Source organism: Sturnira hondurensis, unplaced genomic scaffold (genome assembly GCF_014824575.4).
Source record: "Sturnira hondurensis isolate 20B ecotype Veracruz unplaced genomic scaffold, ASM1482457v3 Scaffold0000780, whole genome shotgun sequence".
Lineage (NCBI taxonomy): Eukaryota > Metazoa > Chordata > Mammalia > Chiroptera > Phyllostomidae > Sturnira > Sturnira hondurensis.
Window position 1 is genome coordinate 11,132,272 of NW_028073411.1, and position 15,017 is coordinate 11,147,288.

Consider the following 15,017-nt stretch of genomic DNA (forward strand, 5'->3'; position numbering starts at 1 on the left):
TCTGTGTGCATTTTCCAAAGTTTTTATGATTAACAGTTTCTACTCTTATATTCTGGATTATATATGTTTCCAAGTAATAGCACTGAAATTTACTAAATCAACTTTAAAAAGTCATCAAGTTTATATCTTGTAATATTTACAAGAACAGCCTTGTAAATAGTTACTGGCCACCTCTGGCTCTAATAATTTTCATTAAGAAGGTTGGCTGGCTGCACTTGTATTCGACTGTGGTCCTGGTTTGCTACCTGTTCTCACATCAAAACAGGTGCAACCATCTTTTCAGCAGAGGTCGTCTGGAGCTCTTGCTTAGTGCACAGTCTCACGGAACCACCTGAGGAAGGGTTCAAGGAGCTGCAGCTCCCAACAGCTGCGTTTTAGACCAGCGGGCCTGGCTGCTCAGAGGGTCGGTGATAATAGATTTAGTGTCACTTACATCTCAGTGCAGCTGTCCAGATGGCCACACCCTAAATGTGTTCAGTCACTTTACTGGTTTATTACAGAACAATGCAGCTTTCTTTTTCTAGGGAAAAGGACCTCCTAAAATTTGGGGAAGAGGAAGGATTTTAAAGAGTAAAGGAACTATTTCAGCATTTAAAAGATTGATAAGGTAGAATATTAATGTTCTCTATGTTTGTTTTCTACAACTGGAATCATGATACATACAGTGTGAGGGCAACCAAGACAGCCTGGCCACTTTCTGTTTAAAAGGATTGGTCAGACAACTATGTTTGGATGTGGCTCTGGTTTGCTAGATAGTGACGATCTACTGGCATATTTGCCAGAAAACTCTATTCATGATTAGTGTGGATTTCTATTTAAGTATTTAAATGTTTGAGGGGGGGTTGTTTTGTTTTTGTTTTGTCTTTAAATGAGTTTCTATGTTGTGAGACTGAGATTTAGGCTTACGTAATAATTGACAAAAAACTTCTGGAAAACCAGTATTTTCACAGTTATCTGGCAGGTGTTTTGTTTTTGAGGGCTCTTTTCAGTGCCCTCTTCTCAGGCCTCTGAAGTGACCCTGCAGCTTTGGCAGATGTTTGGGTGCTTTGAAGAACACTCTTATGTAGCCTAATGTACTGAGGCCACAGGAGTCAGTTCTTTAGTTAAGGCCCAAGGGAGGCAGAGCTTACTTCTAAATGTTACCCTAGGTCCTACAATGAGTTCCTACCCCAAAAAGTAAAACAAATCATGTATTAAGGTCTCATGGAAATGAGGCTTTGGATGTATGTATCTTAAAGTTACCTAAAATAGGCTAGATAAAAATGAAGTCATTTGAGCCTCATTGGATGTGATCATTGGCAAACCTTTCATATTAACAAGTGAAGTCCTAGAGTCACATTAACTTCCATTACGGTGTTGGTACAGCAGGTCATTTTCCCAGTGGAGGAAGTGATGGCGACTTCTGTGTCAGTTTTCTCAAAGTGAAACTTCACTGGACACACCACAGCCCACCCTTCTATTTCCCCCAGTTGCTCTTTTATTGGCAGTGTTTTAAAAGTATTGTTTAAAATGTATCTTACGATGTTTATTTAAGAGACCAAAGTAAATTCTTTGATGAAAACGACATCGCTAGATAGGGCCTCTTATTTTCTCCTATCTCCCATTTCCATATCGCAGTTCCCTAGGGCCCTAACACAGGCCCCTGCTGTCTGAATGCCGCGCGCTTCTGTGAAACCTTGCAGACGCCAAAATGGCATAAATCAGAGAAGCAGTTGACATGAGTTTGTACGTCTCTATTTTGTTCACCAGGAACAATGCTTAATTAGGTTCAGTTTTACGCTTAATGTAAACAGCCTTTCCAGCTGCCTTGGCTTCCCTGATACCTGAGGACGCCCCTTGCTAACAGGTGCACAGAGTAAACTGAGGTGAAGCCCAGGTGCCCCCTCTGCCCAGCGGCGGTGGCCTGAGGCGGAGGGTGGTTCCCAGGGAGGGGACAGTGCAGCCACTCACAGTGCCCAGCAGATAAAACCCCACATGTTATTTTTGCTTTTTATAAGAAAAGTAAACTTTGGGTTTTTTCAGTTAGCAAAAACAGGTACCAGTGGAGGTCTTTTATAAAAGCAAAGTGGTGTACAGTGACCTTTGGAAAAGTGAGGAACACCTTTATATGGGCACGTTATTGAAGCCAAAGCTATAATGTGTATATATATTTTCCAGTGGCAGATCCCACTCGATTTATTCATCAGGCTTCCTAGTGTAATGATTTTATTGCTATATTTCTGTGAGATAAAAAAGAGAATAGGTGTTTAACCTCAACTAACCCGAGAAGACAGAAATTTTTGATCTTTATGTAATTGATTTTGTAATAGCATTTTGATTTTTTAAGGAGTAAAAACCTCTTAAGTTTCCCTTTTCTTTCTGATCTCTGCAAGTCATGTTTGGAGGGGGTGGTGTCTTAAAAAGAATCAGAAAACAAAGGGCCAAAAAAAGCAAGAATAATGGAAATGCCCACTAAATGGTTCTAGCTGTGACAGGCACACAGGGTGCATGACGAACTCATTTGTAGTTTCCAAAATAGTTTTTTATTTTAAAAATCAGCCAAGTTGCTGCTCTACTGGGGCCAAGCAAGCGTGCCATTCATGAACTAGGACTATGTCTGACTTCACAGAGTCGGTAGTTGAGCGTAGCATTGGCCACGGGCGTCCAGGTCTGCCTGAGCGACCCACAGCCTCCGCAGAAGGTTTCACAAGCTGCCAGTTTGGTATGAGTCAGCGGGTCTAGAACTGCCTGCCTACCGGGGTTTAGACAGAGGCCTCAGGTGTGTGCCTACAGTGTTAAAATCAGCAGGATGACTACTTCAGTATTGACTAATAACTCTGTGGTTGTCTTTTGTTTGTGTGTTTTTGTTGTTTTGGTTTGTTTCTGGCTAGCTCATCAGAGTTGTAACAAGCTCAATTAAAGTGCAAGGAATCCTGTCTTATGCCTGTGTCATACTCTTCTATTTTGGGTAAGATGAACTGTTCTTGAATATGTTTTTGGTCATACAGTAAAGTTTAAGTGCGAGATGCAGTCAAGTCCTGGTGCACCCATTCCCTCAGCCCCGGGGCCCCCAGACAGCCTACGCCTTCAGCCGAGTTTACTCGGCTGAGCTCTGCTTTACGTCCATGTGCTGCTATTTGCTAGTAGTGTTAATAGCACTTTAGATTTTATTTTAGTGAAATTATTTGCTTAACTCTCTTTTTGCTTAGGAATTGAGTTTTACCCATTTTATTTTGTAAAATAAAGTCTGCTGTTGCATTCAGATGTTTCCCTACGTTCAGAAGCCTCTGAGTTTCTGTCGTGTTTGCCACGTTAAAGATTCAGCATGCCGAGGGCCGCACCTTGGAACCCGAAGAAGGCGCAGAGGTGTAGCTTCTCCGCTGTGGCCGGCTGAGTCTGGGTCTGCGCTGGCTTCGGCGGAGCTCGGGGCGCTGTGCTGCAGGCATCGTCTGCCAGCGGCCAGACCTGCGTGTCGGGGAGAAGAGTGGGGAGGGAATGGGCATGAATGACCGCAGCCGAGGACTCACTCGGAGTCTTCCCCAGGTGGGGGTCTGCTCTGCAGGGGCACCCACGCTGTCCCCGTTTCCCCCTGCTGTGTTTCCTGCATTGCTGTCTGCCCCACGCCTGGCGCCCAGCCCACGCCCCCCCCCCCCCCGGCCGTCCAGGCCACGCAGAGATTTGTGTGGCAGCAGGTGTAATTCCGATCATGTGACCATGGCCTGGTTTCCAGCCGAATGAACACGTAAATGCCATTACCATATTAAGGCAACCTTTTCCATTTTTTGACATTAAAAAACACGAGATTCGTTCTTTCTGGCACAGATCCTCACACTGCCCTTCGAAGTGCAGGGCATTGTCTCGCTCATGAAGCCATGTGGCTGTATTTGCCCCATCGTTGTCTAACAGGCTTTCAGTCCTGTGTTTCCTTTTGACATAAACACACCAGTAGGGGACGCGGCGCGGGCAGCTGCCGTGTCAGAAAACCTTTGTTCACCTACGGTTGCCTGTGTGTGGTTCACCAGAGTGGGTGTGCTTGAATCGGAACTACTGAACATTCACAACCTTCCCACAACCCCCACCCCACGTAACCTCACCCACCATTCCATTCTGTGGACTTGCTCTCTTTACCCCGTGACAGCGTAATGCCACAAGTGTCCTTCCCTCCTTCAAAAACTTGCTCAAAGCCACCTGTCTGTGAAGGCTTCTCTACTCCCTAATCCTAGCAGGCCCAGGAGTCCCCCTTCAGGAAGAACGAGTCAGAAATCGCCCGGCCTCCTGACACACGTGCTGTGCTTTCCTGACCCCGCACACCCAGCCTCTTCCAGGCCCTTCTCACAGAGCTGTAGCGGGGAGGACCTCGGCCCCGCCCCTCCTTAGGTATCTGTCTGCTTGGCGTCCTCAGAGAGCAGCGCACAGTGCCGAGGACTGCTCTCAGCACTGGTCTGGGGACCAACCAGAAAGGACACAAGCACCTGCCTTCGTATCACTGAAGTTCCAGTGGAGAAACAGGCAACAACCAGAAAGACAGATTGCTGTAAAGGGACAGTTGGTAGCAAGCATCCGGAAGAAAAACAGGACAGAGGCAGCTGCCCTGCAGAGAGCAGCTGGGGAGGCCACTGTGAGCTGCCCTTCCAAACAGACAGGTGGGGTAGGGAGGGCATGCAGATGTCTGGGGAGTGAGCAGGGTCAGAGGGGACACAGGACAGGCCAGTGCAGGAGCAGCTGGAGCAGCCGTGGGAACATGACAGAGCGGGGTGGGTAAGACCCAGCAGCTGTGGGAGGGGCAGCTCCTGGACGGTTCTGAGCAGAGGAAAGCTCGGCTTCTTGCCAGGGCCACACAGGCTGCTCGTCACTACCATTGCAGGGCGGGCGACTGTGGCTGGAGCTGGAGTGGTGAGGACTTGTCAGCTAGTGGTAGATTTTGAAAGTGGAGCTGGGCAGGACTTTCGGATGAATTGATTGGCTGTGCAGCGTGAGAGAAAGAGAAGGATCAGTGTGATTCCAAAGTTTGGGGCCCAAGCTACTGGGGCCATGGAATTGCCATGAACTGTAATGAGGGAGCCTGTGAATACACGGGGCTTGTTTTGTTTTGGGCGGGGGTCACGGCTGGCTCTAGTAAGTCTGAAATCCTGTTAGGCATCCCAGGCAGTGCCGAGGAAGCCCTGGGAGGTGTGGTGAGAGTCACCAAGCAAAGCTGGGGCTGGGGTAGGTGGGGAAGTGTGCGCCCCAGGGGCCTGAGGCCCTGCAGCTGTGCAAGGCCCGTGGTGCTGCATTCTTCTCTCCTGGGGGTGCAGGCCACCCTGACGGAAGTCTTCTTGCTTCTTACAGCGACCTCCTACCAGGCCCCTCCTTGCACTTTGTCTCACCCCCTGCTCCCCCCACCCCCTGAAATCTCCTGTGTTTCCCAGGGTCTGATCTCAGACTAAGAAACAGCAGCCCAGGTCTTCACTCACTGCAGAGCAGGCGGTGAGGCCCTTGGTGCTGGGTCACTTAAGGGCCCCCTATGTGAGGAGGTCCCAATAGGGAGGGTTGGTGTTCCCCCCCGAATTTTTGCCAGATTTGTATCAATACCTGCAAATTTTGTGTACCATTGGTCTAGAAATCTGACTTCTGAATTATAGCTGTCTAGGAATTATTTTTAGGGAAATACAGATTTAACATAAGTTTTCTCATTATCAGAAACTTTTAATGGAAGAAAAATATTCAAAATTACCTAAATATCTAGAAAGTGAGGGCTTTGAGGGGCTTTGTTATGTGATAACCCTTACAGTGCAGTATTGTGAGTCCATTAAAATAATGTCACCAAGGAATATTAAATGATAGGAAACAATATTCATCATAGACTATTCATGCAAACCAGTAATGACGATAGTGAAGTAACAAGATCCGTCAACCTTTCTGTGTGGCCGGAACTGCTCTGAGCACCTGACGGGGACCGTCCCTTTATGGGTTGGCTGATGAAGAGCCCCGGTCCATGCGTGTCTCAGCAGCGGCCCTTGCGTGGGAGCTCAGACTCAGCCCCCAGCCCTCCCACCTCGGAGGGGGCCTCCCGGAACTGCGAGAAGGAGTGGCCGAAGGTGACTCTGCAGGGCTGTAGGGGCTGCAGGGGCTAGTGCTGGTGTGTGGCATCCTTAGTTGTTTCATGTGTGTTTTTTTGTTCACCTGACTTCCCCAAAAGCATTTATTTTGTAGTGAGAAGAAAGTTAAACAATTTGGATAAGACTTCTAAATGATGTAGGAAGAAAATAAATGTTCAGTAGTTGGAAGCTGTAACTTCTAAAGGGTGTGATTTCTTCTTACAATGAGAAGAAGTAAGGAATTTGTCCTAAAATTCCCCTGGAGAAAGCCTCAGGAGCTTGGTGCGGGCGTGTCTCAGGCTCGGGTCTCCGCCTCAGGGGTCCTCCTCTCACCCTGGTGGCAGGGGGCATCTGCAGTGACCGAGGTGAGTTCCAACAGTGGTTGTTTGTCTCTTTCTGGTTTTAGGTTGATATCCCTGAAAGTGCTGAATAGCATCGTGCTCTTGGGGAAATCCTGCCAGTATGTGAAGGGGGCCAAGATGGAAGAGAAGCTGTTCGACCCTCCCCCCACCAGCACCCCCTGCAAGCCGCCCAGTAAATCGCAGAGCAAGTGTAAGCCCTGTGCAGGTGGGTGCCCTTCTCGCCACCCCTCCACGGCACGTTCTGGGGAGTGTTTACCCGTCTCGTCCCAGTGGCGCACTCGCCGCCTCTGCCCCATTGGCATTTGGCAGCGCCTTCGGGGTGTGGCTTTACTCTGCCTAGTTCCTATTGTCAGTGGCCCTGTGGGATTGCACCTGGACACGCCTCAGTCAGTGCTCTGAGCTGTCACCTCCCTTCACTGTTCAGCAGATCTCTGGGGACCCGCTGCTTGGGGACCCCCTGTGGGAGGAGAGGGCAGCGCCCACTCCAGAGTGTCAGGGGGAGGGAATGAGCACCCTGTTGGCTGGCAGTGACAGGGTGCTGCAGAGAAAACCAAGGCCGGCTCGGGGAAAGTGGACACCGCCCAGCCACCAGGAGACGCACCTTCCATGGAGCAGTGGCCAGGCAGAGGGTCGGGAGCTGGGACTGGAGCAGGTCTGTGAGGCTGCAGGGCCCTAGCTCAGCCAGGGCCCTGAGGGCAGTTCCAAAGATTGGCTTTCACACCAGGGGAGGGGATGTTGCAGGGCTTGGAGCAGAGGAGGGATGTGACCCGGCAGACGCTTTTAAAAGGTGATTGTCAGGCTTTGTGAAAAATAGAGTGAGGAGGGGTAAGGCCAGAGACTGGGGCCCCGATCAGGCTGCCTGGCTCAGAGCAGAGGTTGGTGGTGTGAGCGGGGCTGCCTGCCCAGATCCTGGAAGGGCCTGGAGAGCCCAGGACCTGCTGATGCGGCCGTGCAGTGTGAGGACGAGACAGGAGTTAGGGGTGACCCCCGGGCTCCTGGCCTGGGGCATATGGAGGAAGAACAGGGACCCTGACTGAATTTTTGTCGTTAGATGCCGGGTCCCATTCACATGGGTGTTAACATTCACAGGATGATTAGTTTCAGTGGTGTGTTTGTGAGCGCACAGTGCCACTGTGTGCCTGCATGATACAAAGGCAGACACGTTGCGTGTTCAGAGCCTCGCAGACTGATTGGTGGGGGGGGGGGGGGGTCAGCAACACGGTGGGCAATTCAAACAAGGGAGTGAGCATATCGACGGTTATGGAGGGGGCAGGAGAGGGCTCGTCCCTTCCTGGGGTGGGCACTGCCCAAACAGACTTGATGGGACAGAGGAAATGGGCTGGGCGAGCACAGGTGCTAGTCTGGAGGGAGGCTGCGCTCCCCCTGTGTGCACGACCGGGAGCTGCTGTCAAGTGGGAGGGGCGGGGAGTCGGAGCCGCACTGGGAGCGAGTGTTCCATTGTGAAGTGAGCACTGTCGGCAGCCGGGGACTGCGCGTGCTTCGACTGCCTGGCTCGTTCACAGCGGGTCGAGTGGGTGCTGGTGTGCTTGGCTCCTTCGGCTCCTAGGAACTTAGCATCTGTCTTGCCATAAAGAAGCCTCCACTCCGCCACGGAGGTAAAACCCTAGGCACAGCTCGCAGGTCAAGGCCCCTGGATCCAGGACCGTGTAGGAGGAGGGAGTTTCGGATGAGTTGTCAGAGACCATGGGCCCGAGAGCACTGGGAAAGTTTTTCACAGCACGCAGTGTGGGCCCTGATCAGGGACGGAAAGAGGAACCAGCTCTCAGGCCAGCCTGCTGTTCATCATGTTTTAAAAGATGCAAAAGATGGCAGCCGGGGTTGGGGCGCAGGGAGGGCAGGACGGAGGGAGAACCCAGAGACAGGCAGCCCCGGCGATGGGAGCAGCGCAGGCCAGCACGCAGTGGGCCGTCCCTCTGAAATGTGCGCAGTCCGTGATGTGTCTGCTTCACCCTCAGGAAGCTGCTGCTCCAGGGACCGCATGCGCGGGTCGGGTCAGCCACCCTATGGCCCAAAATAAGCATTTGGGGTTTGTTTATTGTCTGTTTTTGCCTCAGATGAGGACTCTCTCCAGGTGGGATGCTGAGTCTAGTAGATGTGGCTGCATGTGAGAGCCAGAGTGTTGTAGAGCCTGCTCGGCCCTGACACCCCCAGTGGAGGGGCTGACACGCCGGCTCTTGGCCTGGCAGCCATCAGCGAGGACCTGTTGTGGGCGGAAGCCCCTGGGGTGGGACTCCTGCTCTTTTCAGAGCCGGGCTGGAGTCCTTTATGCGAAGTGACCCCTGTGACAGCCCCCATGTGAAAGCTTGGGTTAGCAAACACAGGTGGCGTGGCCCCTGAGTGTCACTGTGTGGGCTGTGGCTGCTGGCACAGCATGCCATTTGGTTATCATTCACACTTCTCCCAGGGCCACTGCGCTGGTGAGCGCATCGTTATTCTGAGTTTGGGGGCAACCCTCCCTGGTTAACGGTAATGGGTCTGTTTTCCACAGAAGAAAACCTGTCTGCCTCGGTCACCAGCCAGCCCAGCCATCAGAAGGAGAGTGTCGTGCCGTTGCTTGTGACAAGCAGTTCTGACCAGTTCCTGACAACCCCAGATGGTGACGAGAAGGACCTAACGCAGGAGGACTCTGAACTGAAACACAGGTCCTCAAAGAAAGACCTCTTGGACATAGACAGGTTCACAATCTGTGGGAACCGGATCGACTGAACTCCGCAGCGCCAAGCGCCGAGTCCGGGGCAGCCGGCTGTGCTGCCGGGTGGGCGGATGCGGAAAGTGGCACTTAAATATTTATTTAAAAACTTAAATTATTAATGGAAAGCAAATCTTAGTTTCTTTCTTCCAGTGATGTGGTCTGGGCAAAGGTCAGGTCCTGGAGCAGCAGCAACCTCCAGCCTTGACCTTTGAGGGGCCCCCTGCTCGGAGAAACAGCAGGGCGGGTCACTTCTGGCCCCATGCGAACAACGTCAGAATCACTCTGCTCCGTCAGTCCGGGCTTCCAGAACACTGAACTTGGCCTCGGGGTCGGTCCAGTAGGAGGGCACACACCCGGGAAACTGGCGCTTTCACCGTGACATGACCTGTCCCGGCTCACACCATCTCTACAGACTTTTCAAACTACTTCCTTTGCCAAAGCATTTAAAACAATAATTGAACTCAAGTCACAATAAATGTTCTCACCAAGAATTATCCTTGAAGATACATCTGAATTATTCAGAGTAAAAGGCTACGTTAAATAAGACATGATGAATATAGTAGCACTTTGTAGGGGGAAAAAAGCCCGGAGCCAATTTGTCTATTTAAAAAAATACTAATTGATGAAGGTTATACATCACCGAGAAAATGTTTCATGATTTTTCAGTTTACTCAAAAGCAAAATGTGACCTGTGTGGTGTTTAATCGCAGTGGGTGAAATCAAAATTACCTTACAAAAAGGTCCTTTTTGTACTGAAAAAGCAGAGCAGTGTCAATGTCGATAGACAGCCAACTGGGCTCGCCCTGAAACTGATTGCTTCCGCAGATGTGCAGCTCAAAGGGTTTGGTGTTGAATAGGCTGCGGAACTGTCCGCGTTCAAAATTCAAAGATGCTGATCGCTGCTTGAGTTTTCTGAGTGACAGATTTCAGGTAAACAGTGGAGTGGGCTGAGCAGCGTGGTCTAGTGTGGGCTTACCCAGCGAGGCAGTCCTTCCCTGTGGAGTGACTGTGGGGGTGCCGTGGCTGCCCCGGGCCGGTCTGTGTGGGGACGTGTGACAGTCTGGTGTGCCTGTGCGGGGCAGGGCAGGCGCGTTTTGGGAGAAAGGAAATGGGTGTTTGGGGTGTGTGGGTTGCTGAGGTGCTTGCATATGGATGTTGGGAACAGCAACCAAAAGGTGCTTTTGGTTTTGCTCGAGGTCAGGATTCCATGTCTGCTTACTCCCTAGTTTGTGGCCTCTGTCATAAGCAAGTTATTTCCGACCACGTTTTGTCCTGAGAAGCCTTTCAGAATTGTTCTGAACATTTTACAGCGTCTGACGTCAGAGAGTCTGGGTGTCACTGTTGACGGTCATTCCCTTTAATGTTTCACTGGGAAGCTCAGCTGCCCTGCCGATGTTGTGGGCATATGGTACGCAGAGGTCAGTTTTAGGGGGTTTGTCTGTTTCCTGGGTGAAACACAGACAGGCTTGAGTAAAGTTTTGTCTTGTTTATTCAACATACAAAGTGATTTTCTAATGTTTTGTGTTAGCTAAAGAAATCTGAAGATTAATGTTCACATCGGGTAAAGGGAAATAGTACAGAAATACTTTTGTTGACCATGAAGCATTTCAAGTGAAAAATGAAAAGACTATTAATTGCATTGCCTATGTTTTAATGATGCCCCAATTTAGGAATTTTTTTTCATCTTCTCCACTAAAAGTGTCCATGGAGAATAGGAATAGTTTGGGGGGAAACTTTGCCAAATATAGCCCTACCCAGAGCAGAAATATGATGGTGGCTTACCTTTCAATTCAGCCTGAATTACTCTGTTACTGTGCTGTTAATTTCCCTTCCTTTGCAGAGGATACTGGGAGTTTGGAACAATGTCCGTTTCTGCTGTCAAAATGGCATTCAGTACTAATTTTATAAGTGCATCTTGTGTGAAACTCAATAAACTCAATTTTGTAATCTTTTTTTAAAAGGTCACTGATTTTATTTTGATGACGTTTACTGTTGTTACATTTGGTGGAGTGAATTTCCCATTCTATAAGAATTTACCTCTAATTTATAAGTGACGGGACTAGCGAATCTAAATTATTCTTTTGGTCTTGATGGTGACAAAAATGTTTCATTTTTGTCTTTAAAAGAAAAAAGCTGGGCCTTGATCATAGCCCATTTAATATCTGCTGGCAGGGGGAGGTGCTTGCATTTCACAAATGCTTCGAATGTCACACAGTATGCCTTTCACACGCACCTGGGACTCAAGTTCAAGGCAGTACCTTGGTTTGAAAATGGAAGGCACAACATAGATCAGACTGTCACTGGCTTCCCCTTCGGCATCGAGGTGTAAACACCGGCTTCTGAAGATACACTCGGGTTCACACTTACCGTTTATTGTTTCTAGGGAAAACAGACAGATTACTGTGCCCCGCTTACTCAGCGTACGGTCTCCCAGCGCCCTCGGCCATCTCGAACGGAACATTTGACTCGTTCAGAATTGGCGAAGTCCCAGTTGACAGTACGCTCTGCCCAGCAGCTGTGCTCCTGCCCCTGTCTCTCAGGAAGTTCATGTGCACAGGAACAGTGTACAGAAGTGTAGCCCGCGGGCACGGGGATGTGGTAGCCAACGGAGTTACTACGTATGTCAAAAAAGCAGCAAAAATGTCATCCAGGGCCAGTCTGAGGCAATGGTGTCACAAGTGACCGCTGAAAAGACCCCTGTGTTCTTTGCTCAGTGTGACATGTGGCATCATAGGTGTCCGACGTTGAGGCTACTTTAGATGACATTTAATTTGATTAAAGAGGAACGTGTACGATTGAGAGGGGTTGTTGTTAAAGACATTGGCGCTCACAGGGAGCCGTAGTGTGCAGAAAGTTTGCTAGTGTGCCCAGTGCCAGCGAGCGTGGCTTCGCCACTCTGACTTCCAGTAGGAGAAGGTGGTCGGCTCATGCAGCCAAGTGGGGGAAGCGTGTTCAGGTACAGTGTGGTCAAGTTGCAGTTGAACTTGATGGGAAAGTAACAAAAAAGAAGGCTGGCTCTCTGCATGATGTTTTTGCTTTTAACTTGCAACTTTTTTTTCTAAGCAGGTGAGGGAACTAAGGGGTTCTTGAAAGTATATTCAGCCCCTTTGTAAGAGGACAGGCCCAGAAGTGCGGAATGCACAAGCTCTCGAAGGGTGAACCACCTGCAAAGTGGGTCATTATTTTTGAAACTGCAATTATGTTCAATAACCATATTCTCATTTCATTTTAGATATATCTACCTAAGAATATAAATACTAGAGAAAGTTTAGAAATATCCTAAAGTCAAGGTTAATGAGGCAAGTGAAACAATAGAAAACGCATCGATATCTTCTTGGGCTTCATTTAACAAACATGAATTGTGCAGTCACTGTGCCAGGCGAGGCTGTCTGCTCACAAAGTGTATCTATAGTCGGGGGACTGACCATTCAGTGGGGCAATTTTAGCCCCACGGGGTATGTGCTGCCGTAAACACAGGACCTGGTTGCAGGAGAACATGCAATGCCCATGGATTCGGCGATGCCCATGGATTCGGCGATGCCCGTGGGTTCAGTGCCACTGCTAATGTCTTGTATGGAGCCTAAGCATCTTACGAGTATCCTGGCACATAGAGGCAGCCAGTATTTACGGGATGAATAAACATGGGAGCCATTCTCTGCTCCATTCCAAGGGAAATTGGAGAGGGCAGGGGCCTTACCAAATATCCTGAACTTGACCTGGTAGGCAGTGGGGGAGCTTAAGTGGAATTTTTTTAAATCCTCAACCGGGGGTTATGTTTTTATTGATCTTGGCAACAGCAGAAGGGAGAGAGATTGATGTGAGAGAGAAACATCACCCTGGCCTCCTCCTATACATGCCCCAACCGGGGATGGAAACCATGAGCAAGGCGTGTGCCCTGACCAGGAATTGAACCTGTGACCTTTTGGGTGTACAGGACAACGCTCCAACCAACCGATCCACTGGGCCAGGGCGCTTAAGTAGAATTATAGGTTGGATTGTTGTAACTACCAAATGAGAGGGTAAATGGGAAAAAAAAAAAACTACTTCGTGAACTATGAAGTGCTACACAGCGAGTTCAAGATCACACAGGTGGCACTACCAGAGCAGAAAGCTAGACCCCTTCTGTAACTGGAAAACCAGTGCTCGCCACGCCCATGCTGTAGGCTCTTGCAGGAAGAGGGAGGGGCCCAGGCAAGGAGACCCCTTCTGGAGGCAACTGCCATCATTCACGCCGGAGTCAGAGGACTTAGGGATGTAGGGTAGAGAGACCTTTTGCATGCCAGATGTCTAGGATGTTCACCCCTTTAGGACATAAGTGCAGGGCAGGCAGAGGGATGCAGGCCACTGGTGTTGGAGCCAGGACATGCTCTGTGTGACCCTGCGAACCTCCGTCTGCTCATCTGTACAATGGGTGAAACGCCCACTTCTCAGGGCTTTGGGAGGAGCAAATAGGAATGCATCCGAAATTCAGTTAACAGATGCTGGAGCGCTGTACAAATCTCAGTTGTGTTGACCATCCTCTCCTGATGCCTCCCATCTAAATTAGTGGCCCTCAGACTGTGGCCCCTGGGCCAGCAGCATCCCACCACCAGGGAGCACATTAGAACTGCAGGGGGATTCCAGGCCCCCAGCCAGGCCCGCTGAATCAGAAACTCTGGGAGTGGGGCCCGACCACCTGCTTTTTCAGCCTTCCCAGAGAGCCACACGCATGGTCCAGTTTGAGACCCGCTGGCCCAGGGCCACCGCTCTCTGGGGTCTGGGCCTCGGAATCATGGCGCCAGAAACAACTCCATCAGCTTTGCCCAAGGTAAACATCAGAGGGACAAGAATAGAATGTGGGGCCAAAGTTCTGTAGCACATGTCTACAGTTAAGTTAAAAATCTGCATTTTCCTGATGTCGTTTGCCCCAGGCCAGGCAGCTAGGACAAGGGGCTTCCAGATGCTCTCAAACTTAAGTGCTCTGCCCGCTGTGCCCTCACCATCTCCCCCTCCTGCAGCCATGGGACCTTTCAGACTAGTGACGCAGAGGCCACGAGCACATGAGGCTGAGAAGCTCTGGTCAGCAAACAAAGCTGAAGAAGGGGGAAAGGTCACGCAGGCCAGGAAGCAGTGCTGTTGAGCTGCTCTGTCGTGACAAAGCAGGCAGGGATAGACTCCTGCTCTTCATGCGTCCGCTCCAGAGGAGGAACCAGGTGATGTACCTGGGAACAGGTGAGCGTTGAGGTGGGTGGTGGGTGCTGTGGAGGAAACGGGGCAGTGTTGTGGGGCGTGATGCTTTCCCTAAACTGGACGGTCAGAGCAGGACGCTGAGAGGCAGTATGTGGGTAGGGGCCTCGAGTTCTGAGCTGCTGGGCTGAGGGCGAGCAGGGACCATTCTAGCAGCAGCAGACGTTGGGTGGTGCTGGGGGCAGGGCAGTGGGGACAGCCTTACTGCAGCGTGAAAGCAGCGAAGGGTGGAGAGCAAAGGTCTGGAATAGGTCACTCGAGCCCAGGGGCCAGCAGGAGTTAGGATGTTGCTTTTTCACGCTGTGTGGAACGGGGAACAGCATGAAATGAGGGCACTGGCGGTGACTGGGGGGCATTTTTCTGGAATGACCTGGGCTCAGGCAGCCTGCAGTCACAAGTCACAGGGCAGTGTCAGACGACCCCCACCCTCCACAGGCTCCCCTCACCCCTCTGTCCCTGGAAAGGCAGAGCGGCGGCGCCTGCAGGGCCCGCTGACCCTCCACGGGCGGGCGGCGCAGACAGAACAGGGTCCGGCCCAGACTTGAGCCCTTTCATGTGGTCGCCGCAGAGCAGGGACGGTCGGTTTTTGTCTGACTTTCTGTTTCTCACTGGATGCTGGGCCGTGGTGCTGAGTGGCCGCCAGATCTGCTGCCCTCTGCG

The 15,017-nt window shown here is 50.6% G+C and overlaps 1 protein-coding gene across 1 annotated transcript in view; it reads left to right on the plus strand.

Moving 5' to 3' along the window:
* TAPT1 (transmembrane anterior posterior transformation 1) overlaps positions 1-11,086 on the plus strand; it is a 54,915-nt gene extending 43,829 nt beyond the window's left edge. The window contains exons 12-14 of the mRNA XM_037045496.1: positions 2,871-2,947; positions 6,463-6,623; positions 8,928-11,086. Coding sequence (XP_036901391.1) covers positions 2,871-2,947; positions 6,463-6,623; positions 8,928-9,145 — 456 coding nt within the window. The 3' untranslated portion in view covers positions 9,146-11,086. The remainder of the gene's footprint in view (positions 1-2,870; positions 2,948-6,462; positions 6,624-8,927) is intronic.
* The last annotated feature ends 3,931 nt before the right edge of the window (positions 11,087-15,017 follow it).